The 26,512-nt window shown below is 42.7% G+C and overlaps 1 protein-coding gene across 4 annotated transcripts; it reads right to left on the minus strand.

The window, feature by feature from the left end:
- Nucleotides 1–8,222: 8,222 nt before the first annotated feature.
- On the minus strand, nucleotides 8,223–26,052 carry LOC101712835 (apolipoprotein L6-like). Of its 4 annotated transcripts, none has more exons than XM_004845723.4 (5): nucleotides 25,674–26,052; nucleotides 25,002–25,121; nucleotides 20,503–20,566; nucleotides 10,519–11,290; nucleotides 8,223–9,259 (listed from the first exon to the last, which is right to left on the minus strand). In XM_004845723.4, exons 1-5 carry the CDS (start codon nucleotides 26,035–26,037, stop codon nucleotides 9,119–9,121), a joined length of 1,461 nt encoding a protein of 486 aa, XP_004845780.2. In that variant the 5' UTR covers nucleotides 26,038–26,052; the 3' UTR covers nucleotides 8,223–9,118. The 4 variants fall into 4 exon arrangements, with proteins under 4 accessions (XP_004845780.2, XP_087070106.1, XP_087070105.1 ...); XM_087213980.1 differs by having other exon boundaries at nucleotides 25,002–25,181; nucleotides 25,674–25,808; XM_087213979.1 differs by having other exon boundaries at nucleotides 25,610–25,772.
- Nucleotides 26,053–26,512: the final 460 nt, after the last annotated feature.

A 26,512-nucleotide genomic window follows, 5' to 3' on the forward strand; every position in this document is an offset into this window, starting at 1 on the left:
ACTATGATTAGCCATCTATACACTCAGGGGCCACTGCAGTCATAGTCCAAGGAGGCCTGGCTACTGCTTTCACTGACAGCAGACATTGGCATCACCCTTGTAATATTGGTTTTATGGGTATGTGCAATGCAGGAGTTTCGGGCTAAGAGAGACCACTGCCAGAATTTGGAGAAAAGCTGGAGAAGCCAGGCTAGGAGCCTCTGAGATGGCAGTGGGTGAAGGCGTGAAAAGGTAGTAAAATGTGCAGTGGAGATCACAGGAAGGCAGAGGTATCAGGAGCATGGAATGTCTACTGAAGAAAAGTGTAGCCCAGGAGTGGAACCAGCCCTGAAAGGACGGCCAAATGGGCCGCCATCTGTAAGGACACAGGGGTGGGGGGCATCCATACCCCTGGACTCAAATCTCACAGCCATGTGTCCTGGATGCTGGATATGGAACTACAGGATTTAAGATTTGACCTGCTGGTTTTCATCTTGCTTTGGTCAAATTCTTTTTCAACCCCTATTTCTCACTTTTGGAATGGGAATGTTGATTCTGTGGTGCCATACCTTGGGATTATGTAATGTGTTTTATTTTTACAGGTAATAACAGCTAAGAGTCTCCCTTGAATTTCAGAAGAGGCTTTGATTTAAGCTTTCCAGAAATGCTGAAACTGTTTAACTTTGGGGGAAGGAATTGTGTTTTCAGTTGTGAAACAGAATTATGAACTTGCTAATGACTTTAGGCAGACTAAGTATGGTTTACGGAGATGTCTTTGTTGACAAGGGGTTGGATATAGTGGTTAGGGTGGAGTGTTAGCTTATTGAGTTTGGGATCATTCTGCTGGATAGATGGAGCACATTTCTGGGTGTGTCTGGATGGCCATGACTCTCACTCCTTCCTCTCTGGCATGGTTCCTCTGCTCTGCTACCTAGACACCAAGAACGACGAAGCTTTTATTTTCCATTCCCTTTCATCATGATGTTTCTGCCTTGGAGCTTGCTGGCCATGTATTAAATACCTGGAAATGATGAGCCAAATGAAACCTCTCCTCATTAAATTGCGGATTCCAAGCATTGTGTCTCAGCAACAAGAAAGCTGACTAATACAATGCCCAATGAGATTTATAGATTTAATGTGATCCCTGTCAAAATCCCAATAAGGCTTGGCATGATGGGACCTGCCACTGTAATCCCTGCTACTCAGGAAGCTGAGGCAGAAGGATCACTAGTTTCAGGACAGCATAGGCAAATTAATGATAGCCTGTTTCAAATTTTAAAAGAAAAACTGGCTGAGAGATTAACTTAGTGGTAGAGTGCTTGCCTGGCACGCATAAGACTCTGTGTTCAAACTCCAGTGCCAACAAAACAAACAAGAACAAGGCAACCACAACAAGTCCATTGATGTTTGTTTGCAGAAATATAAAATTACATCTTATAGTAGATGTGATAGTTAAGTGATTTTGTCAGTTTCTGTAAGAAACACCCTTATAAATTGGATCAGCAATTCTGAGTATGGCTGAGGGAATTTACTGAAGAAAGAAGACCCACCCTAGGGAAGATTGTGCCCTGAATGGCATAAAGAGGAAATGAAGAAGGAAGGCCCACTTCGGCTTCTCTGGAGGAGCTCCAGTCTTCACCTTCACATTGATTGTAGTCTCTTGGCTTCCAATGCAGACTTTTCTGCTTCTAGCATGGACCCTTCAGCCTCCTGATACAGATTCCCATGAGACCTTACACTGAACACCAGGTCTTCAACTAGGTCCTTTGGATCTCTAGTGTGCAGACAGCCCTTTTGGACTCTTCCACGCCTGACACTGTGGGCAGCTATTGTATACCAATCTTGTAAATTCTTGTATATTTATATATCTTGCGTTAAATCTGTTTCTCTAGTAAGCACCAACTGATACAATAGAAAACATGGAGATCTTTTTCAAAAAGTGTAGGGGACTATGAGACAGAATGGGGGAAAATGAAATGGAAAAAGAATTAAGATTTTTAATGTACATGTGCCAACTGCAAAGAATGAATGTAATTGTGTACTGCAAACCTGTACTAATAAAAATTTTTTGAAAGAAGAAAAAAACCCATCTTAAAATTTATATGCAACCTCAAGGGACCCAGAATAGCTAAAACAATGTTAAAATAAAAGAACAAAATTGAAGAACTCATACTTCCTGATTTGAAAATTTACTAAAAAGCTATAATAAAACAGCATGGTACTGGCATAAAGACAAATGTAGGTAGCATGGAATAGAATAGAGAGCTCAGAAATAAGCTATCACATATGTAGTCAAGTGACCTTCAACTAGGGCACCAAGATCATTTGGTGGGAAATGGGCAGTCTTTTCAACAAATGGTACTGGGGAAACTAGATATCTTCTTGGGAAACAATGAAGATGGACCCTTATCTAGCACCATATACAAAAATTAACTAAGTGGCCTTACAAACCTCCAATCCTAGCTACTTACGAGGTTGAAGTAAAAAGACCACAAGTTTGAGGGCAGCTGGTTTCAAAATAGAAAGAAAAGGGCTTGGGATGTTAGGCATCACTGAGTGGCAAAGCACACTGTGTTTGCTTTTCAGTGCAGAAAAAAAATTTCAACGTGGATAAAAGACCTAAATGAGATAAAGCAATGAAACTATTAGCAGAAGATCTAGGGCAAAAGATTCATGAAATTGAATTTGGCAATGAATTTTGGTTATGACATCAAAGGCATAAACCACAAAAGAAAAAAATTGATACATTCGACTTCATGTAAATTGCAAAATTTTGTGCATCAAAGGACACTATCAACAGAATGAAAACGCCACTATGGAAGCTGATAAAATATTTGTAAATCATATATATGATAAGGGATTAGTAGCTATTATATAGAGAGAACCCCTACAGCTAAATAACAACCAAAAATCTATCCAAGTTATTAAAAAGTGGGCAAAAGACTTAATAATTGATTCACCAAAGAATATAGCTAGGTGTGGTAGTGCACACCTGTAATCCCACCCATCACTGCAGAAGCTGAGGCAAGAGGTTTGCCATGAGTTTGAGGCCAGCCTGAGCTGCACAGTGACTTCAAGACCAGCCTGAACTACATAGCAAGACTCTCAAAAAAGGGAGACAGAGACAGAGAGAATATATATATATATACACACACATATATATATATACACATATATATACATATATATACACATATACATATATATATATATACACAACCAATTAGGTATGTGAAAAGATGTTCAAGACACTAATTGTTATGGAAATGTAAATCAAAGCTACAAAGAGATATCACCTTGGACCCATTAGGATGGCTTGTGTAAAAAGCAAAATAACAAAAACTCTAGAAAGAGACAAGTGTTGCTGCAGATGTGGAAAACTGGAAAGCTCTGTACTATTTGTTGGAATGAAAAATAGTAAAGCTGCTGTGGAAAACAGCATGGTGGCACCTCTAAAAGTAAAAAATTCAATTAAAATGTGGCCCAATTCTGTGTCCAAAGTCCAGCCCTAGAGTAAGATACATTTGGCTTGCTGGGCATGGAGCACATGCCTGTAATCCCAGCACTTGGGAGACTGAGGCAGAAGGATTGCCTTGAGTTCAAGGCCACCCACAGCTACATAGTGAGACTGTCTTTCCCCCCAAAACCCAAAAGATATCTGGCTTGCCCATTCAGGACTGAATGAAGAGAACTTGTCTTGGGCCACATGTAAAATATTTAATAGAATGAATATATCTAAGCAACAAAAAACTTCCTAAAGTATTTTTTATTATAACACAGGCATATCCAACCAGCAGGCCACAGGCTAGACACACCCATGAGCTCAACAAGGATTTGAACCTCTATCAAGGGTATTTTACCCACACTGTTGTCCCTGGGAATGGGCTTTATATTCCTGGTCCAAATGCAGTCCTGGATTTTATTTAGGTTACAGTTATTTCATGGCTTAGGAAACCGCACCCCAGAAGGGGAGTCCAGCAAGACTCAGAGATGACCCTGGAGCCCCATTCTCTAGATCATTCTCCTGTTTCCCCTCTCCCAGCCAGTCTACAAAATAAACAAAACCTCGTGCTCATGAAAATATTATGCCTCCTCATGTGTCTTGGAAAGTGCCCCAAAGCAGAGATGAAGACCTCAAATCACACCCATATGGGAGGTTATAGGTTTGCTGACTTTATCCTAGAAAACAGAATTTTGAAGATGTGACATTGAGAGGCATAACAAGGTCTATTAGGCAAAATTCAAAAGGTAAACACTCATAATAAAGTACAAGACCTTAAAAGAGAGGTGCATTATGGTCTGAAGTTGGGAAGTTTTTTTTATGTGTACTTGGATTTGTCCCAAAAATGAGTGATCTAGGATGTGTACTCAGTGCCTGTCAGGTAGCTCAGGTGGTGTGCTTCCTCAGAAAGCAAACCATTTGCATATGTCGAGGCTGAGATATGCTGCCAGCTTTGTCAGGAAGGAAGCACAATTTACAGGTAAAAGCAGGACTCAGTCTTGCTGTGTCTTTAAGATCCATAGAAAAAAGATTTTTAGTAAGCTTCCTCAAAAGGAAAGAACCTGAACAATGTTGTGTCCTGAAACTGTATTTTTTCATTAAAATACAATTTAAAAATTAGGATTTTTCTCATCCCCTCGCTAACTATACTTCTCTTTATTCTGTCTCAGTATTATTACTGACAAGAGTTATTCAGAACTCTAGTACTCCTCATACACTTGAAGGAGTTTCAAAAACTTAGACAAAAAAATTAAATGCAGTGGAAACTGTCTGTGGTTCTGCTTATGAAGTATGTATGACAGAAAATGAGAGCAACAAAAGCAGAAAATAAAAGGGTCTGGGTGTGGGACAGCATTTATTTAAAATCTCTAGAGAACAAGATTTATATTTATAGACAAAGGTGGTCAGATTGCTGTGTAAAACTCTGAGTGCCTTATTTGCCCTGCACCTTAAAAAAGAGTTCCCAAATTTCTTAATTCAGTATGTGTGTGGAGAACCGTCATTTCTGTTTAGAAGATTGTTCTTTAATGTAGGTAGCTCAGATCAGGATTCTTTGGAGGACAAAAAAAAGCTTAGTAATCATTACAAAAACTTTTTTTTGTTTATGGGTGTTCACTTTCTACTATGTATAACAAAGTTTTTGAAGTCATCTAAATGTTCAGCCAAAGGAAGAGGCAAATAATGCAACATTGGTTGCTTTTTCATTTTTGATTTACTTTCTCTTTCCAGATGGTTGCTATAGCCCATTCCAAGCTCCTGTTCAGGAAAAGGATGGAACAGGTTCTGGCTGATCAGAGTGGACCTGGCTTTGCCCCTTCCTGCTGAGCAGGAAGCAGCCTGCTACAATTCTTGCTAGCACATGGAGGAAGCCTGTCTGTGAAATGGAAAGACAGAGGCCTTGATGACATTTTCGTTTTGTGGATCCACATACTTGTGCACCCACTTAACTCTATCGTGGTGAAAATGAGTGCTAAAGAATTCCTTTTGCTGTGGAAGGCACTTAGAGTTGGATTTGGACAATTCAAACAGAAAGAGTGCTGACTAATCTTTGCCCAACTGACATTTGTTCACAGAGTCAAGAAAATATTTTGCAACTGAAAAACATGCTTACACAAGTAAAGCCTTCCATGGTAGAACACTCTGCTATTTGAAAACAGCAAGATACAAAGTTATAGATCTATAGGAAATGAGGTAATTGGGAAAAAGAGGGAGGTTGGGAATTAGGGAGAAGAAAAACTCAATTTTACAAGTAGCCTAGCTAGAGGTGCCCATCAGATAGTCTCATGACATCTAATACAGAAACTCAGCACCTAAACACCTTTTATGGTTTAATATCTAGATCCCCCTCAAAGCCTCATGCACTTATGGGGAGGGATTCGGAAAGATGATTAGATGATGAGGGCATTAGAGCTGACTTGCTGTTAGGAGGTGCAGTCTGCTCTGCAGAGGTGGGTCAATACGGTGTGTCCTGGAAAGGTATATCTCCTAGCTCATCTCCTCTCCTCACTCTCTTGGCTTCCTGGGTGTAATGACGTGAACAGATTTTCTCCATCCAGGCCTTTCACCATGCCTTTCTGCATTGAAGCTTGCTGATTTTGGACAAAAAATGTGAGCCAAAATAAATATCTTCTTTAAGTTTTGGGTGTGAGGTATTGTGTACCAGTGATGAGAAAGTGACTAAGACAGATTTTGGTACAATAAGTGAGTCGTTGTTGTGACATTATCTGATCATATGGTTCAGAACCCTTGGTGAGTGGTTCACGGGACAAGTTTGGAAAGGTTTGGAGATGCTGGCTAGAGAGAAGCCTGACAATGCCATAAACCAAGCTTGATGGAAGAATCTGGTCAGAAGACCAGATGCTGAAAGAAATACAGATGATAAAGACCAGGCTCCAATGTTTCATTTGGGAACAAAGACTCCATTGGCATTTGGACTCCAAACTATGTGTGCTAATCTCTGTTGGAAAATTTTTCTATATTTTGCTCATGTCCTAAGATTTTTCAGGAAACTCTTAAAGGTAGTGCACTAATTAAACTGGCAGAGAAAATTTCAAGGCAACCCAAGATTTAATCAATAGTATGGCTATTACCTGCTGCTTTTAGTGAGACATACTGTAACAAACAAAATGGGGAAAAGCCCATTTTAAAAGTTTTCAGTTTTTTTTTTTGTTTTTTTTTTTTGGTACTAGGGATCAAACTCAGGTCCTTGTGCTTGCGGGGCAAAAATTTTCAGTTTTGACAGAAAGAAAGTTCCCACAAAGATAGAGCATAGTAGAGATTGGTTGCTGAAAATTAGCAGTTTAAAAATGCCAAGAACTTCCCATCAGGACAATAGGAAAAGTAGCTTGAGGGCATGTCAGGAATCAGCAAGAACCCCTCCATTAGCAGGTTTAATGGTGCAAGGCTATAAGACTTTGCTTTGAGAAGGCAGCCCCGGTGCTTCCTGTTTGAGAAAGGCCACTAAGGGAATTGGTTCCCTGGGATTTGGTTCATGGTTCTCAGCCATCTAGATACTCAGAGATCTCTACATCCATGGTTTGAGAAGGCCTAACTTCTTAAACTCGTAGCAATCTTGGAATCATCTACCTGGTATTGGTTTTACAGGCATGCAGAATGAAAGAATTGTGGAGTCAGAAAGACTTCCTCCCAGATTTCACAAGAAGGCTTGGGATGCCACACAGTGTTGTCCTCAGAGGGCAGTGCATAAAGGTGTCAGAGTGAAGTTGAAAACACCATGGAGACTATAGGAAGTTTCAGAGGCCAGGAATATGGAATGTCTGAGAAAAGTTGCAAGGAGTGAGCAAAGCCAGCACAAGATAGAAAACGTGAGGGCCACAACCACCACCAATACCATAGGGACAGGGCTGCTAAAACCCTTTGGCTTTCCCATCTCATCATCACTGCTTGCCCTGGGGGCTGGGCACATAGCTACAGAATTTAATCTTTACCCTGTTAGGTTTCTGTCTTGGCTTGGTCCCATTGGTTTCTAGTCTCATATTCTTCCCTTTTGAAATGGGAATGTTTACCCTGTGCCTTTGTATGTTGGCAGTGTTCAAATTTCTTTTTTATTTTTACAGGGACTCATAGCCTAGAGTTTTCTCAAAAGAGACTTTGGACATAGACTTTTCAGCAATGCTGGAACTGTTAGGACTTTGGCAACTGTTAAAGAGTTGGACTGAATGTATTTTGCATAAAAAGGTGCAATGAGCTTTTTGGGTTCCAGGCACAGAATGTTATGGTTTTCATCTACATGTTCCCTGCAAAACCTAATGCACCCATATGTGGGGCTTTTGAAAGGTGATTGGATTATGGGAGTGTTCTAGTTGATTGGCTGTTAGAAGGAAGGGACTGCTCTGAAGAAGTGGGTCAATGTGGGTATTACCTGGAAAGTTATTTCTCCCAGCTCGACTTCTCTCTTCACTCTCTCTGCTTCATGACTGTAATAATGTAAACAGCTTTCCTGCACCCAGGCCTTTCCACCGTGCCTTCCTGCCATGGAGTCAGCAAACTATGGACTAAAAACATGAGCCAAAATATCCTTTCTTCCTTTAAATTGGGGTTGTTGAGTATTGGGTTCCAATGATAATAACAAAGTGACTAAGACAACCCCCAAAGTAAGAAAGAGAACAGAAGAAAATTCTATGCAAAAATACAAACCATTGTCATCCTGGGTTGCTGTGTTATTCCCATACTTTTAAAAGTGTAATTGTCATGCATGACTTTCACAATAGCAGCTGAAGTATTAATGAGAAAAATTTTTTCTTTTTATTTCTTTTTATTAGTACATGTTTGCAGTACATAATGATTATAATTATTGTGGGGAGTTGGTAATAATAGATCTTAATTCTTTTCTCTATTGCTTGCTGTTTTTTTATTTTAACTCTTGTCCTTCCCCTCCCTCCCTGCTCCTTGCAATGGGTGATCCTCTTCACATTCGCAAAAGCTTTATTTTCATCATTTTTTTCCCATTCCCCTTTCCTTCTCCCGCATCTCTAATAGCTCCATTTCTTAGAGGAAAAATATTTCTTTCTTTCTTTCTTTTTTTTTTTGCACTGGGGATCAAACTTGGGACCTGGCTCTTGCAAGGCAGGCAGTGGAACCACTGAGCTAAATCCCCTGCCCAGGAAAAATATTTCTAATGGAGGTAAACAGGGCGTGCAGAAGTCCTGTATAAGGGTGAGGTTCCTAAGCAGGGCCGAGGACTTGGGTCCTGGGGGAACAGAGTGGCTGCTGGGCTACTCTGCTTCCCACTGGATTTGGCTGGGATGGTTCTAGTAACAGTCTAGTAACAGTGAGCAAACCTGGTCATGAGCCAGTGGTTTCCACAGAATAGGTAGGAAGGTAGCAGAGAGGCCAGTATGTCCCTATGGAGCAGAACGTGAAAAGACCTTTTCCTGAACCTTCCATCTTATTACTATCACTTACTATAAAAGGCTTGCAGAAAACATCACTAGTCTAAAAGGGATTGGTGGCTGGAAACCACGCTAAAATGATAGGGAGTAAGGAGAGACAGTGGACCTGGCAGGCTGGCAGTGCTCTCTTAAGTTGAACTCTCCCTTGCCAAGTCTAAAGGACCTCCCAGTTGGTGAATCTCCTTCCATCTCGTCAGCCAGCAGTGCTGCTCCTGCTCTGGACCCTTTAATTCATCTCAGAGGTGTTTGTGTTCATTTTTCTTGAACCCCAGGATCCTGCTTTCCCACTCCTGGATGGAGGCTGAGTTTGAGTCTTCTTGGCTTCCTTCAAAGATGACCTCCTAAGACGTTTTTCTCTTAACTCTTTCTAGAGGGGAAAAAATGAACATAGTACAATTAATGTATGCCAGTTAATTTTTAAAAAGAAAGACATGAAAAGATTATCTGTCCCAGAGAAGCCCCAAAGATCGAGATGTGTCACTGAGTGGCAGATAAACACCAGTGACAATGGCAGGCTGAGTCCTGAGTGCACCAAACCTAGCTTTAGGAACTTAATGCTAAGTCTGAATATTAATGTCTGCCTAAATTCATAGGTCAAAACCTAATCCCCAGGGTGATGACTTAGGAGGTAAGGAATTTGGGAAGTGATTAAGGCATGAAGGTGGATCCTTTATGATCAGGATTAGGTCCCAGGGAGCTTGTCTCCCTCTCCTCCAGATGAGGATGCCACAAGATAGCACCTTCTTGGAGAAGAGAGGAAGCCCTCCCCTCCCTTGGAGCCTGGTGCTGCTGGTGCATTGACTGTGGGTTTGCCAATCTCCAGAATTGTAAGGAATAAATATCTGCTATTCACAGATGACCTGGTTAAAAGTAATTTGTTGTACCAGACTGAACAGTCTAAGATACTTGGCCAGCCACACAAACTCCCTCCCTTGATCATCTTGGGCTTCCATACGGAAAGGCTCAGATAGAGTGGCTGACAGAACAGACTCATTTTCTCACACTTCTGCAGGTGAAAAGCCAAGCCAAGGTGCCAGTCTGTTTGCTTCCAGACAGGGCTTTTCTTCTTGTGGGCTTGGAGATGTCTGCTTCTCACTGTTTCCTGACATGGCTTTTGCTCTGGGTGGACCCATGGGGGTATGAGGAGGCCTCTTAAATGTCTGTATGCACTGTTATGTACATCAGTCTTGTCTAATGTGGGCTCCGCCATTATGAACTGCAAACACTAATTACCTCCCAGAGGCCCCACCTCCTAACACAGTCACACAATGTCAAGGCTTTGACCCAGGAATGAGAGGAGGCACAGTGCAGGTCAGAGCACTGGCTAAGGCCCAGTGACTTCCTCTGTAAATTCTGGAAGAGCCTCTTTCCAGTACGTAGGCTTGAAGGTACCTTGAGGAAGGAGCAGGAGATGTGATCAGGCCTGACCACGATAGCACTCTCAGCCCTATAGTGTCCTTCACTATTAGTACTTCTAGGGCCACCTAATGCTATGTACTGGAGCTCATCCATGCACATTTTACACCACACACACTGGCTCCTCTCACCTCTTCCTGTCAATCTTGGCTCCTTCAGGTCCCAGTTAGAGGATCCCCTCTTACCCTACTTCCAAAATCTTGACCTCACCTTTTTTTTCAGTGTGTTATAGCGTTTGGTCCTCTGTGTCAGCTCCTCTTTCAGCTCCTCAGCCTGAGCTCTTAAATCTTCTGCAAGCTCAGCCTTTTCTTTATTCTTCAGTTTCTTCCAGTTATCCCAGAGACTGTATACATCCCCAGCAAGAGACATGAAAGCTGAGGGACCGCCATAGATGCCAACTGCTTTTTCAATGGGCAGTACTGATGTTGTTAAGGACCTCTGTGCCACGTGTGACAGGGCCTTGCTAGGAAAAAGGGTATGGGTGTGTTTGCTGATAACATCCCAGGCTCTACCACACTTGTACATAGCCTGGCCAGCAGCCGTGATATAGGCTGTCTTCTTTCCACCAGGGTCCTCAAACTCTTCATCAGGGTTAGGCACTTTGCTGTTTGCCCGACCAAGGAGTTTTTCATTGCGAGAGTTTTCTCTCAACTTTGTCAGAATACTATGGAAAGCAGCTAACACTGACACACTTTGGCCAAAAACTGCGAGTGGCAGGCCTATTCCTCCACTTGCTGAAGCTAGGGCTAAACCCACAATGCTCACCAATTCAGCAACAACAGTGACAGATTTGTTCAACACATTTTTCTCAGTGAATTTTCTGGAGATTTTATCAGCATCCTTTGCAAAGGCATGAAGTGTTGCGATCAACTTTTCTTGCTGTTTTTTCCACCCAGGAAACATTTCCAAAAAAATTATTTCTTCGGCAGACAGTTCTCCATCTTGTCCTACATCTGCCTCTGGAGGTGCATCCTCTTCCTCCCTGTGGGAATGAGTGAAAGAACTATTTGGCTTCAGATTTCCAGATGGGAAGTCCAACTCTTCAACTGAACCATGTGGCTTCTGGTTGTTCTCTTAGTTCCAACATTAAACCTTTCAGCATTTCCTTAAAATGTCCCCTGAAAAGTCCCATAAGGTCGCTGAGAAGTTCAAGCTTTGGAGGAAACCTCTGTTTCAATGAATAGACAAGGGTGTATTTGGGGGTTGTAGACAGGACACTGGGAGAAATCTCAGCACTGGCTGAACAGACTGGGCAGGCAGATTTGTCCTGAGAGCCATGAAGACATGTTCAAGCTTGCCCAGAGCAACAAGAACACTTTCTGCAGGAGGGAAGTGATGCTAGGATCCTGCACAAGATAAAGAATGTGAGGCCAGTTAAGGGACACATCTGGCAAACAGAGCAGGAAGACAAGGCCAGGTGTTGGGCAGGGCCAGGGAGTCCTGTATGTAGAAGTGACTCAGAGGGAGGACAGGGTCAAATTGTGTAAAACTTTCTCCACTTTAACTTGGCATTGGCTCCTATGGCCATGCCCTCTTTCCTCTGGGGAGCTGTACACTCAGAGGTCAAGATGAATGCTGACCAATGTTCTAGATTCTCCTGGGCACTTGGCCACCTCTCTGTGGCACCACAAGTGGAATTGGTCCCTTGTGGAAGAAACTGGGGTACAGGGCCAGGCCCTCTCTCCCCTAGATTTTCTTAGGACACAGTATTAATGGGTCTTTGTTAGCTTAGTTGAGCTTCACCTTCACAGGATAGCAGTGTCTGGAAGAACAAAGCTTCTTCCTTTGGGGACATTTCCCTGTTGAGTGACATTTATTTCCTGCAGGCTGAGCAGTGGGCACTGGTGACACACAGGTATCCCAGAGTTTCAGGAGCAGACAAGAACCTAAATGGCCCTGGAGAGGTTCTGAGTCACCTTTTCATTTTCAGGGGAGAAACCCAAAAAGCAAAGGCCCACCCAAATGGACAGGTGAGTTCACTATGGAGCTCTGATAGAAGTGCAGGGCCCTGTGGAGCCCAGTGCTTTCTGCTGTTCCTCTCATCTGCCTGCTGATATCATTACAGGCAGCTAAGTTAGCTAGATATAAATAAACAGTCAGGGAGGGACTGGGCTCTCAAGGATGTCAACAGTAATATGAACATATCAGAATTGTGGCTGGAAGTACATCTAAAGAAGGACAGGCCTCTAGATAAAGATGCAATAGCCAGGCCTACATGTATCCCTAAGGGATAAAGAATAAGTTGAGATTATATTGTAATTAGCACCACCTGGTCCAGTAATCTACACAAGCATCACTGTCTAGGTGGGTGGGTGACCAGAACATCTGGACCCATCCTTTCCCAAAAATGCCTTGTATACTCTTACCATGTACCCTTGCTACATGACTCATTTCTCTATTGGGTCAATATTAGCTAAGCAGCTATACTTGTGATCTTATAGGTCGATGGCAGTATGAGCCACATTGTACCAATATTGTGGCTTTGCTGAATAAATTATCCCTGAGGCTGCTGTGTTTTCTCTCGCATGGTGAGCCACCCTCATGCTGTACAGTGTACTTATTTTTCCTACTTTTACTTGGCCTAGACTTGCTCTGAAGATCCTGTTTCTTTTCTTATCTTCAATAAAACTTTGCTACCATTTGTGCTTATCTTGACCAATTATTTGCTCAGGGGAGAAAGAACCTAGAAACCACTTCTTGAAGGAGACTCCAGCACCCCAAAACCTGTTAACGTATTTGGCTTAGCCAGCCAGGAGAGCAGGTAAGGCCCTTTGGGGACTTTTTTTTTTTACAGTTTCTCTCTAACATGTCACAAAGGTCTTTCTTTCTTCTTTCCCTGTCTCTCTCCCCTAGGCTGGGGGACTCAGGAGACTCTTCTTGTGACACTGGAAACTATTTCTTCCTTTTCCTATCATAGGGTGCTTGGCCTCTGTGGTTTTCTTCCAGCTATGGGCCTGCTTGAAGTTTATCTCCGCTTTTCTTTCTTTTTCCCATTTTTGGTCACTCAATGCAGATAAGAGTCATTAAGAACAGCCAGAGAGCCTGTTATTAAGCCAGTTGCAGAACAGATCATTTAGCCACCATGTGAGTTTAGTGTGTCTTTTTGACATCATGTTTCTGTTCTCTGTGACACTTTGCTGAACTTTCTCATTCTTTCGGGGAAAAGAATAGCTGTTGGTAAATTGGTAGCTTGCCTGAGTAGCCACCTACCCCAGTTTACTTCTTTTGAGCTCAAAGTCCCATCTGTGCCTTTCCCCTAGTTGTTCTTTTCTTTTTCAGAGTGCTATCTTAGTCTGGGTTGCCATCTTGCCTTGTCACGTGACTGGGCACCATTTTGGGTCAGCCACTGGGATGTTTGTTTTTCTACATCCCTTTCTTGTTTCTGCTAACAAAATGCAGGTAATTTAGAAACATATGCCTGATTGCCTGAGCAGAACAAAAGAACAGCCCATAAAGTTTAACTCAATTGACTGTGAGTCAAAGGTAGAATTATCCTCCTTCTTAGGATTTTAAAAGATTTTTTTCTTAAAAAGAGGTTTCTCTAGTGTCTTAAAGTACAAAAGTTTTTACTATTGAGGTTAAAGCAAGAAGTATTGTTACTCAAGTGACTCCACCTTGCTTAAGCAGAGCCAAAAAGTGGCTCAATGGGGCTACGGGGTCTCAGCAGGGAGAGGCTCCATCCTGATCTCATGGGAGTTTGAAAAGACTAGGTAGAACCATCAGGTGGCTCAACTCCTCTCCGTAAGGAATTAATGGGGCTCCAAAGATAGACATAAAGCCCTTAGCAGGGCTTTTCTTCTATACTTCTATGAAAGATGCCAGCACTTCAGACAGAGATATCTGTCTACTAAATACTTGAGTTTCACAAGGAATGTTTTTTGGGCTCATCAAATCTCCTCCCTCTGCATGACATGCTATCTTAAGGATCCAAGATGAAATTGTCTCTTTCCATAGGCCCCAAGATCAGCCATGGGAAAACTCATGAACTATGCCCAGGATTTCACTGATTTTACAACTAGGTCATACCCTTGATCATTGGGAAAGGTTAAACCCTGTCAATTAAAACAATAAAAAGGGATAGCTTATCTACTATTGCAATACAGTTTGAGTTCAATATGAACTAGGAAATGACAAGACATGGGTACGGGATGACAATTCAAACTAGGAGACTATTTTTCAGTTAAATCATTTCTGTTTAAAACATAGAAGGTGGAATAAAATCCCTGATATTCAGGCTGTTGTGGCCCTTTACCTCAGGAAAACCCCATAAACTATGGTATTGGCCCCTGGGGAAGAGAGACAAACCTATTATTGGATCCCCACCTGCCAGGGATATATGGGTCTGCCCCCTCTGTTTAATAAAGAAACTTCAGATGGGACCCCAGACATCTATGACTCTATTTCTGGACATGGCCTTTTCTGTGTTCAACAATCAGGCTGGAGGAGGCTTAAAGAGAAAAGCTGAAACTATAGCTGTCACAATTGACAGTGCTTTACACTCACCAAGGTAACCTAAGCGAAAGCCCAAGGACCACTGAGGTTCCTGTTTTAAGTGGAAGAAAACTGGACATTGAGTATACAACTGTACCAAGCCATTACCTGGAGTCCACTCTGAGTATGAGGCAGCCAATGTGCCTGACTCATGGCACTGAAGGGTTGACAGTCCCTGCTCCCAGACATGGGCTAGACCACTCAAAACCATCATTTCCTGCCCTGAAGAGATTCAGTGGAACCTACAATGCCCCTGTCTGTGGATATTACCATCTCCTATAAGGAACCCTGGGTAACACTTGATTCCATGGGTGAGCCAATTCAATTACTTCATTCTGTTTTGACTTACTTCTCTGCAAAACTCACCTCTAGATCAACAGCCATAATTGGGATTGAGGAGATGTTATAATTTGTGTCTAGATGTTCCTACAATGCCTCATGTGGTCATAGGTGGGCCTTTTCAGAAGTGGCTGAATCTAGAGTGTGTGATGCTGGGATTAAGGGTGTATGATTATTAAGCCAGTCCATTGATTGGTCTGGCACCACCCCAGCAGACTAAGATTAAGGGTAGTGTACTAATTAATCTTGCAAAAGAAATTTCAAGGCAATCTAATGTTGAGGCAGTGGCCTGGTTAGTGTTGGGTGGTTTTAGCCAGATTTATGTTGAGAATCAAGAACAAAGAGCCCAGGCTGGGATTTAGCTCAGTGGCACTGTGCCTGCCTTGCAAGTGCAAGGTCCTGAGTTCAATCTCCACTGCAATAAAAAACACAAACAAACAAACAAACAAACAAAAAACCAAAGAGCTCAGCAGAATAATTCAAGAATAATTCAAAATATTGTGAGTTTGGGGCCAAGGATTTAGCTCAGTTGCACCGTGCCTGCCTTGCAAACTCAAGGTCCTGAGGTTGATCCCTGGTGCCCCAAAACAAAACAAAACAAAATATTGTAAGTTTGGCTAGAAAGAAAGCTCCAATAAAGTTGGGGCCTGTAAAGATGGAATGGAGGAAAAATTCATCACTGAAAAGGCTAGCAAGGAAAAGCCAAGTGTTTCAGAAGAAGACAACAGAAAAGATGGCCCAAGGGCATCACATGAACCAGTAGGACGTCAGCCTTTCCAGCCTCAGAGTTGCAAAGGTGAAAGAATTTGATTTGAAAAGAGCGCTCCAGAGCACCATGTTCCAGGATGGTAGTGGCCTAGAGAATTTGTTCCTCAGGATTTGGTTCAGAGTGCTCAGTGATTCAGGCACTTGACCCCTACACCCAAAAGAAAAGGAAGCCTGGCTACTGCTCTAAATGGTGGCCAACCTTGGCATTATCCATGTGGTGCTGGTTTTAGGTGCATGAAGAATGCAAGAGTTGTAGGATCAGGAAGGCTTCCACCCAGATTTCAAAGAAGGTCTGGGATGCCAGGAAGTATGCCCCTGAAAGAGCAATGTGTGAAGCTGTGAGTGTGAAGCCAAAGGTGCATTGGAGACCCCAGAAATTTGGAGAATCCAGGAATGTGGATCATCTGGAGAAAACTGCAAAAAGGGAGGAGAGCTGACCCAAGAAAGAAGCTATGGGAGCTACCACCACCAGAAGTGTTGTATGGGCAGAGCCACCCAAGCTCGTTGGAGTTTACATCTTGCCATAGATTGCATCAGATGCTGCACATGGAATTATAGGACTTATTCCCCTGTGTATTTTGGTCTTGCTTTAGTCCCATTCTTTTGTATCCCTTTATTTGTACCTTTTGGAATGGTAATGTCTATCTTATGCCATTGTATGTTGGAAATGTTTAATTTTCTTTTCATTTGTACAGGGGCTCACAGCTAAGAGTTTATCTTAAATCTCAGAGGAGACTTGGGGACTTAGACTTTTCAGCAATGCTGAAAATGTTAGGACTTTGGCAACTCTTAGAAATGGACTAAATGGGCTGGGGATTTAGCTCAGTGGTTCCACCACCTTCCTCACAAGCTGAGGACCTGGGTTCGATCTTCAGTACCAAAAAAAAAAAAAAAAAGAAAAGAAAAGAAATGGACTAAATGCCTTTTACACAAAGGAATGTATATGACTCTTTGAGGGGCCATGGGTGGAATGTTATGGTTTGTGTCTAGATGTTCCCTCAAATCCTTATGTGGTCATAGGTAGGGCTTTTCAGAGGTGGCTGAATCTAGACTGTGTGATGCTGGGATTAAGGGTGTCTGATTACTAAATCAGTACATTGATTGGTGTGGAACTGCCCTAATCCTGGTAGCTTAGAGAGAATATTAAAGGAGCAGAAAGAAGCTGCTAAGATCCCTTATTGTTTTGCTACCTTTGGCCCACCATGAACTGTTTCTTTTCTGTGATGCCACCCTGCCTTGGAGCCAGCCTATTTAGACTAAAACCTCTACAAACTGTGAGCTAAATAAATCTTTCCTCCTTTAGTTTTGGGGGTCAGGCATTTTGTCTCAGCAATGAGAAAAGTAAAAGACAGGGGACCTCTAGTTAGAAATTCTTTACTCCTGCTCTGATGTGTCACTTTGAAGGCCAAATGTTTAATCAAGAGTTTCTAATTTTTTCACAGTGTCCTATTTCCTTGTTAGAGAGAGATTTACTAACAAAATTGGGGGATATTCTCAAATTCTATGAAAAACCAAAATGGATTTTATCTGTTGGGATTACACCAGGTTTCCATGACCTAATTAGCAAACAGATGGATCCTGATGAATGGCCCAATGGAATACCTGAATTAAGAAAACCTTTCTTCCTCTACACATGAGAAAAGAGAGAAATTGCTTTGTATGCCTTAGCCCAAAGTCTTTAGGACAGAAACTAGAAGTCCTTATTCCCTATCGGGTCAGAGCAATTCTTGAGATGAAAAGTTACTTGTGGATAACAGGGGAGTGGTTTGTCAAATATCAGACCATGCTCTTAGACGCCCCTGAAGTTGTTAAAAAAAAAAAACAAACCCTTATACTACTCTTAATCCTGCCTCTGTGATGTCTACAGCCCCAAAAGTTAACTACTCTTGTGAACAAGAGATCACCCACATCTATAGAAGCAGACAGGACATCAGGGATCTGCTCCTCCAAGACCTTGAAGAAGTGTGGTTCACTGAAGGAATTATGTAGTTTTCAGTTCACAACAGGTCATTGAGGCCAACTTCCCCCAGGGAACTTTGCTCAAACAGCTGAGCTCATAGCTTTTATTTGGGCACTGATATTAGGAAAAGGCAAGAAGTTAAATATGCAGACTCCAAATATGCCTTCCTGGTACTACATGCTCATGCAGCAATCTAGAAAAAAGAAGCAAATTCTACAACTGTTAGAGGTAGTCTACCTTCCCAAGCAGGTCTCTGTCATTCACTGCAAGGGATCCAAAAGAGACATGTTTAAAGTCTCCTTGGGAAATCAAAAGGCTGATAGGGAAGCAAGAAGGGTGATTCTACTGCTCCTCAATACCCTAGCCTTATTCCCCATTCCTGAGGAAACATTCTGGTACCTCCTCAGGGAACATAGTGACAAGACATAAAAATCCTCCATGGGAAATTGTCACTAGAATTTTCACAGGACTAAGAAGCTATTCCTGAGAACCTCTGGAAGACCTGAGGCTCCCCTTCAGAAACCATGACTCCAGCATTGCTCTAGGTTTTTTTTCTTCAACCCAGCCAATGAGTCACAATACCAGAAGGTAATTGGATGGCACATAACCCCCAGTAGATAGGGTCTGTGGCCCCTTCTATCTGGAAGAAGCTATAGAAGACAGAGACCTCCACTCCCTCAGAACCCCATAAAGAATTATGGGAATATATGTCTCTCTAGGGGAAATGAGACAGATTAGAGTGGCAAAATTGGCTGGGGTAGTGGGTGTGACCTGTTAATTACAAAATCCCTGGACACATGCACAGAACAGTTCTTAAAATGCTGCACATGGACTTCTCTTGAGAACTTCACAAGGTTTTCCATAGGATGGCCTAGACCTAACATCAACCTGAGGATTGGATGATACAAAAAGGACAGTCTATATTGAGTTTTTGCCACTGTGTTCACTCTTGAATGGTGGCCATGGGTGTACTTATTTTTCTACTTTTACTTGGCCCAAACTTGCTCTGTATAGCCTGTTTCTTTTCCTACCCTTAATAAAATTTTGCTACCATTAAAAAATAAAATAAAAATAAATTATTGAAAAAGGGTCTTGGTGGCAACCTCATTTGAGACCTCTCCTGGAAATAATGCACAAGGTCCCAGGAGCTATTCATCTCTACTTATTTCCAATAAAGCTCTCCTAACTTCTTCCTTTGGTTCTCAACTTCATTCCTTGATGTTGTGGGATCCCAACCTTGGCACATTTGGCATTTAACAGGTTGAGAGTAATATTTCTTCCATATCAATATCAGGGTCCTTCAAAGAAGTACAGTTGTGTCTCAGTGTCCCTGAGGATAGTGTTCAGGATGCCCTGCAAATACCAAAATCTGTAGTCGCTTCAGTCCTTTACATGATAAAACATAGTGTTGTTTATAAGCTATGCATATTCTGCTGTATAAATCATGTCTAGATAACTGATAAAGCCAAAACAATGTAAATTCCATGTAAGTAGTTGTTATACTGACTGTTTTGGGGATGATGATGAGGAAAAGAAAGTCAACATATTTGTATAAATGCAGCCATCGTGGGCCTGATGGCATAGAACCTGATCTACTGTGGGGTTACAGAAATGGAATCCAAAATACTGAGTACTGATGTATATATAAATCTATCCATCACTCTTACACGCACACACACACACACACACATTTCCTCAAGGAAAGGGTTAAAAATAAAACACACTACCATGAAAACATTCCAGTTTAACAAAATAACAAATGTGGTCCTAATCATCACTTCATGAGCAGAAGTAAATCAATTCACAGAGCAGAAGGTCTCTGGGGTTGTAGTGGGGAAGGGATGTGTGAAGGAAAGGAGATGACGCTGTGAGGAGCTCTAAGCTTTACAGATGTCACAGTCTGGCCCAGCCTGATTCTTCTGTTACCTCCAGGTGTGAAAAGACCAGAGAGAAAGAGCAAGTGGCAGTGTCACTGCAAACATCAACTATGCCCCTGTGCATTCACTCTAAGACTTTTAAAAAATGTGGTTCGTAGCTAATAGAAGCTTGGCTTTATAGGTTTCTTAATGAAATCAGATATCTTAAATGTGAACATCTGTGCCCCAGGACCTCTTATACTGGGCATCCATGTCTCCCTGCTTGACATAAGACCTCAATCTAATTCTATTAATTGCTGCACATTAAGTTCACATTAGCAATCCCCTTGTTGCTTGCCCACATGTATTGCATGCTAGTGATGATTCATCTGCTGATTAATAAACTACTATCCTTAAATTGATTTGTGAAAGCTAAAGAGTTTCTTTAGTGGTATGTGAACCAAAAGGGATTCCTGTGACTTCCTGGGTCTCACAATGAGAGGCTACAGAGTAGGCAATTTATGTCACGCATGCAATAACACGCACATCACTAAATCTTGATTTGTGCTCCACATCATTAGGTTAGGTCTCATGGGATAGTTTTCCTAGAAGAACCTATCTTAATGTGTATAACAGAGACCAGTGAAAAGTCAGGGAGTGCTTCACTGCTAATCCTACTGGGACATATTTATTACCACTCATAAGGATGTCAGTAGCCTTTTCCCAAGGACAGAGCTCTGGGTTTACCTTTGCAAACCAACACTGGTTTCACTTTCTTACCCATCTTCATAGTCTGGCTGACTCTCAAACGTCAAATCCATGTCCCCAGGAATCACATGGTTTTCTAGTTGAAAACATAGAAAACAGTTACTTACATGTCATAAAAATCTCATTAAGTCCAAGTGTAGAGAGGATTTTCACTTATGTAGAAATCATGATACACATAATGCACTAATTATTTGCCAAAGATTGTTTTAAAATTTCATGTTGAGGCCCGGGGATTTAGCTCAGTGGTGCTGCCGCCTGCCTCAAAAGCACAAGGTCCCAAGTTCGATCCCCAGTACAAAAAAAAAAATTCACATTGAGGTATAGCTTATTTAAGTGGTATATGATGAGTTAGTGAGCTCAAATGTTTTAACATTTATATTTTGGTAGATAGCAGAATAGGCCACCTCCAAATACACCACTTTGGCATGAAAGTTATTTTGAGCTGAGAACAAATGAGAAGAAACAGATACAATAGTCTCTCCCTTAAGATTTTGAGATGCTAATAATGAGGGCAGTAACAAACTATATGTATTCTCTCTTATACTATGTAACTAATGGGCAGGTAGCAGGTAGCAGTGGAAACACTGGATAAAGGGTTGATTCATGTTCTCAGCGGAATGGAGCAGGACAGTACAATTTTCATCAGACTACTCAGAACAGTGCACATTTTTTAAAAATTTTTAATTATTTCTGGAAATTTCCATTTAATATTTTTGGGACAAAATTCACCATGGGCAAATGGAACCACAAAAGCAAAAGTAGAGATAAGAGGGGACAATTTTAGATACAATAATTTCCATGCAGCTCAGGATTCACCTCCTCTGTCCCAGTAATATTCACCCTACCTGACAGGTAACCATAGCTCTGACTTCTATAACCTTTGCTTATTCTTGAACTTTATATAAATGGAATAATTTCCTTGGCATTTTTACCTCACAGACAAGATAACGTCTGTGAAATTCATCCATGTTCTTGTTACTATTAAAAGCTTTAAATTTTTTTCCGTGTAGCATTTAATAAATATAATACAAATGGGTTACTTATCCTTCTATTGATATGCAAATCACATTCTCAAGGACACATTATTTCTGACTTTGTGATCTATACTCTTAAATAAAAATTACAAGGGGCCCTAGTTTTGCACTAATCTCCTGCACTGAGCTCCAACAGACCAGACTAAAAGCCAACATGGAATCACTCATACTAACGTTTCCAACTGAACCCAAGCTGTCACCTGATCTTCAGGGAAGTCAGGAGAGAGAGACAACAGCCAAGTTAAAAAGTCATCATATGTTAATTGGTTGTTTTCCAGTTGTTCAGTCTCCCTGTCTTGTCCTACAAGAAAAGTGATTGGGAAATGATCCATTGCTCTCTGTGCTTCGTTTCTGCTTCCTTCAGCCCTTCTCTGTCTATACAACTCACCTCCTGTGCTCAGCTCATTGGAATAGTTGCTTGAATTTATGGATTGAAGTGTCACCCTATTCTAGAATAAAAAAATAAAGACATATTTTTCTGAAATCAAATTTGAAGTATTGCATTTTGAGAAAGAGAACTATATATTTGATCCTTCTACAAGTTCATGGCAAAGAGCTTATAGAACACACTGAATTTCCTAAATGATAAGGGAACTAACAGGGAAGGTGTGTCATTATTCCCAAGAAGCTCCTTTCCTCAACACCCTGTTTCTGTTAATGAAGTGACTTTTGCAAAGTCCCTAAGGATGGTAAGAAAGGGGCTGTTGCCTGGGAAACCAACCCCGACTGGAATTTCATCCCTGCGCATCACTTCAGGAACTGGGGAGGGGCTGAAGACTGACTTAATCACTGGGGGCTGACACTACCTGAATCATGCCTATGCAGTGATTCCTCCATGGAAATCCCAAAAGAACCAAGGGCAGGAGAGTCTCAGAGCAGGTGAAAGGTGGCAGCACCTGGACAACAGCACCCCAGAAAGTGCACAGAAGTTCTAGAGAACATGAATGAAGCGCTTCCTGGAGCTGTGAGAGCCACTCTTGCAACTATAGAACCTGAGGGGGAGGCGGTGGGGAACATCAACCCATAGTCTGTCCCATGTCCGAGAGGTGTGCACGTGCGAGTGGTGTGTGGAGGGACTTGGACGAGGCAGACAGTCTGAGTTAGGCTGCAGGCACACACTGGGTCTCCCTGAGAGGTGTGTCTGAAGGGGGGGGGTGTTTTAAATATTCAGCGTGCGCTGTGGTCACAGATTTCTATGACCGATATGTTGTGATCACACCCTGCGTTTCTATGACTAAATTGATACTGAGGACTTTTCTTCACTGACAACCAACTCAACAAACATCAACTGATTGTCCTCTCACAACTCAATTCTGACACTATCTACTTGGAGATAGCACCAAGTCCCACAGGCTAAGGGTTCAGTCCTGAAAAACTCCCCCTGTTGGTGATCTATCTCTAAAGGGAGACCTGAGACCCCAGGGAGCACCAACCTTTAAAGAAAGAAAAGAAGGCAGCCTGGGGGATGAGCAGCAGTTTATTTCCTCTGACACTGTTCAACAATCACACAGGGAAGAAGTAAGGCTTTTATACATGTAGGAAAGCAGCTTACTTATTCTGGCTATCGTCTTTCTGATTTTAACCTCTGGTGACAAGTGACTTTAAGTGACTCATAAAAGCTACAGGGAATTCACAAGTCCCCCATTTCTGTTCACCAATCCTGTACATCAAAGAGCACACCGCAGCCCTCTTCTTATCAGATAGTATCAAAAGAGCAGGACGACTTCAGCTGAAATCAAGCCCACCGGCCCACCACAAACATCACAGATGTGCATAGTGAGTCGTATCTCTCTCACCACCCATAGAGTCATTGGGTCGTGGTCCTCTGATCCCAAACTTCTTGTGATCTATTCTTACAACTAGATAACTAAATTCTACAATTTCCCACATCCCCCCACAGCAAAGGCCAGTGGGACATCCAGGCCTCTGGAACATCTGACCAACAGCCTACAAATTAGGATTTCCTACCCCCCACCCCCTTTCATTTTGATTAATTCGCTACAACAGGTCACAGATCTAAGGGGAACACTCTGCTTAGGTATAGTCATTTGCTATGGGGGAAATGAGAAAGGATACAGATGAACAGCTCACGGAGAGGTGCACAGGGCACAGTGCACCCTTGCGTTCCACCCTCCGGGGATGTCCTTGTGCTCAGCTGTCTGCAAGCTCTCCAACCCCCTGAATTTAGAGATTTTTGTGGAGGCGGTATTACACCGGCAGCAGTAGTCATCAGTTCCCTCTTTAGCCCCTCTCCAATTGCCAGAGAATGAGGGGAGCTCTGGGGGAGCTGAAAGTTCCAAGCTTCAAATTGTGGCTTGGTCCTTCGGGGTTATGAGCCTCCAAGCCAGGAATTCAACACAGAGCTGCCTCACTGGGATAAAAGATGCTCCCACCTCTCACATCCAAGAATTGTGCAGGTGTGACTGGTGTGTGCAGAAGGATAGTCATGTGGATGAGGAAGATAGTGTCAGAACTGAATTCTTTTATTTCAGGAAATTCCGAGAGAAAAAGAGCTCTGTGCCAGATTCTTCTATTGCATAGGAATTATAAATATCTGAAGCGTTGTTGAAAACTGGGATCAAAGATCAAATATTAGAATAAAATGACATTATAGTGCCTCTGTCTGTAAGGGTGTCAGAAGCTCAATGTCAGGAACCTGGGACAGAGACCAATGTGTATAGTTCTTCTTATTTCAGAATTGCAAGTGAGGAAGCAAGGGCACCAGTTTGGAATATGGGAGTCATTGGAGCAAGTGAGGTAGCAGCTTGGACTAGGTGGCCATAGTGACAGGCAGGGCATTAAGGAACACATAGATTTCCCCAGTGGATAGGGGGTGTAAGAGGAAGATTCAAGAACATCTTCAAGTTCTGGGGCCCAAAAATCTGTCACAGTGAGGATCCGTGTACTGGGATGGGAAGGCCCGAGGATCTCTTAAGCAGGTTGTGTGTAACATGGGCTCTGATAGCACTTTGCATGGGGTGCATTGAGTCTGACAGAAATCTGGGTGATGTGGAGTAGGCAGTGAGTAGATGAGTCCCATTCTGCTGTGGATTGAACTCTACAGCTGTCAGTACAGGAAGCAGTTAAAGTCGTGGACCAGTTGAGAGCCCTCAGTGAAGAGGAATATTAGCAGCAAAAAGCAGACCAAGGCCTGAGCCCTGGAGCATCCAACAGGTAGAGCTCAGTAAGAGGAGAAAGCAGTACGACTTGGAAGAGTGTGTGGCTCTGGAACAACCTGGAATCACATCTTGGAGCCCAAAGAAAATTGTAAAATATGACTGGCATGTCTTTGTATGTTCCAATGTGTGTGTGTGTGTGTGTGTGTGATGGAACTCTGGGCCTTGTGGGTGCTAGGCTACCGGTCTACCACTGTGTAGCATCCCCCTACTCAATCCTTCTATTTTTTTTACCTCTAAGTCCATTCGCCTTTCACTTTTTCTCCTACCAGTACAAAGGCATCACTATATTCTGCTTTACCTGGTCGTGAGCTGGATGAATAGGAGCTGTGACCATACCGGCGGACTGGAGATGTCTCTGTTGTTGCAACATTCAGAGGGGTGTCTCTGCTCTTCTCCATGTTCAGACTGGCCAGGTGTCCTGGGTGGGAAGAGTGGCTGTCAGACCTCCCAGCAGGGCAAAACAGACCTTCTCATTAGCCTAGGCAGAGCACAGTGAAGTGGATTCAAAGCCTCTCTCTACCACTCGCCAGTTCTGCTCTGTCTAGAAATTTAACCCACTGATAAAAGTTTCTCTGCTTGTTTCTATGAAATAACCAGGAAAACTGTTACACAGTTTCTGTGTCTTCACAATTATTGACAGAATCAAAAATGTTTTCTGCAAAGGAAAAAAAAATTGTAAGCAAAAAAATCTTCTCCCAAGAGAGGCATGGGAAAGGGTGATGTTCCTGCCAGGATTCCTACATAAGGAGCAGGACTGAGACCCTTCCCAAGCTCACAGAGTCTTGGAGTGCCTGGGGTTTGAGCCCCATTTCCCTGAGGACAATTCTATTTTCTGAATGAGGCACCTGGAGTCAACCTTTGGGCACCTCATCTTCTGGAGCCCAGCAGCAGCCCTCCCGCCCCTACCTGCTGCTGTCTCTCCTTCTTCTTCCCCAGAGAGAGAGAAGAAGACACTTGTTTCTGTCCTCACCTCTCAGACGGTGTGGTGTCCAGCAGGCCAGGAGGCTGTAAGTAGCTGGCTGCTCAGGGACTGAGACCAAAGCAGGTGGGCAGTCTTGGCCCTTACCCAGGGGAAAACCTAGAGGGCCTGGCAGCACAGACAGAAATAGATTGCTAAATCGGGTCTGGCTGGCTGCTGCAGACACAGGACAGCAGGTACGTGTGGTTTCCAGCAAGACCAGGCTTGTTGAGAAATGGCTGTGCTTTCTACTTTCTGTTTTGCTTTTCTCCAGGAGATGCACAGGAAAGTGGGAGAGCAGACTCAGGGCTCTGTGCTGCATAGATGCAGTCCCAACTGCCTGAGGGAGTTGGACTGGGAGCCCGAGGAGGAGCATTGTGAGTGTGAAGCCAGCTTGGGCAATTTTGGGAGACCCTGTCTCAAAAGGAGAAATAATTTTAAAAAGGACTACGGATGTACCTCAGTGATAAATTACACTTAGGTTGAGCCTTATTATGTAAAACAAAACAAACAAAAAAGCCAGAGGCCTAAGTCTCCCTTTCTCCTTCCCAGCTGTATGACAGGCACATAACAAGTGGTTAGTGATGTCCAGGAGGCCACTGAGAGCCACAGGGCTATGACCAGCCCGTCCCCCACTCTGGGGAGGAAGAGGTATTTGTTGATTTGGGGAAAGGCAGTGTCCCATGGGAGAAGGCTTGGGTAGGTTCCTGAGTGGGCTGGTAAAAGAATTTACCAATGGACAAGGAACGGAGAAAAGATAAGAGTTTATTTTGGGTATAGTTTGCTGCCCAGGGCAACAGTGGGCAAGTCTCCAAGCCAGAGATTGAGCAGTCAGGGTGAGAGGTTGGGAT

The sequence above is a fragment of the Heterocephalus glaber genome, unplaced genomic scaffold, assembly GCF_053883595.1.
Source record: "Heterocephalus glaber isolate CG9 unplaced genomic scaffold, H.glaber_assembly_v1.0 deba00001444, whole genome shotgun sequence".
NCBI classification, from domain to species: domain Eukaryota; kingdom Metazoa; phylum Chordata; class Mammalia; order Rodentia; family Bathyergidae; genus Heterocephalus; species Heterocephalus glaber.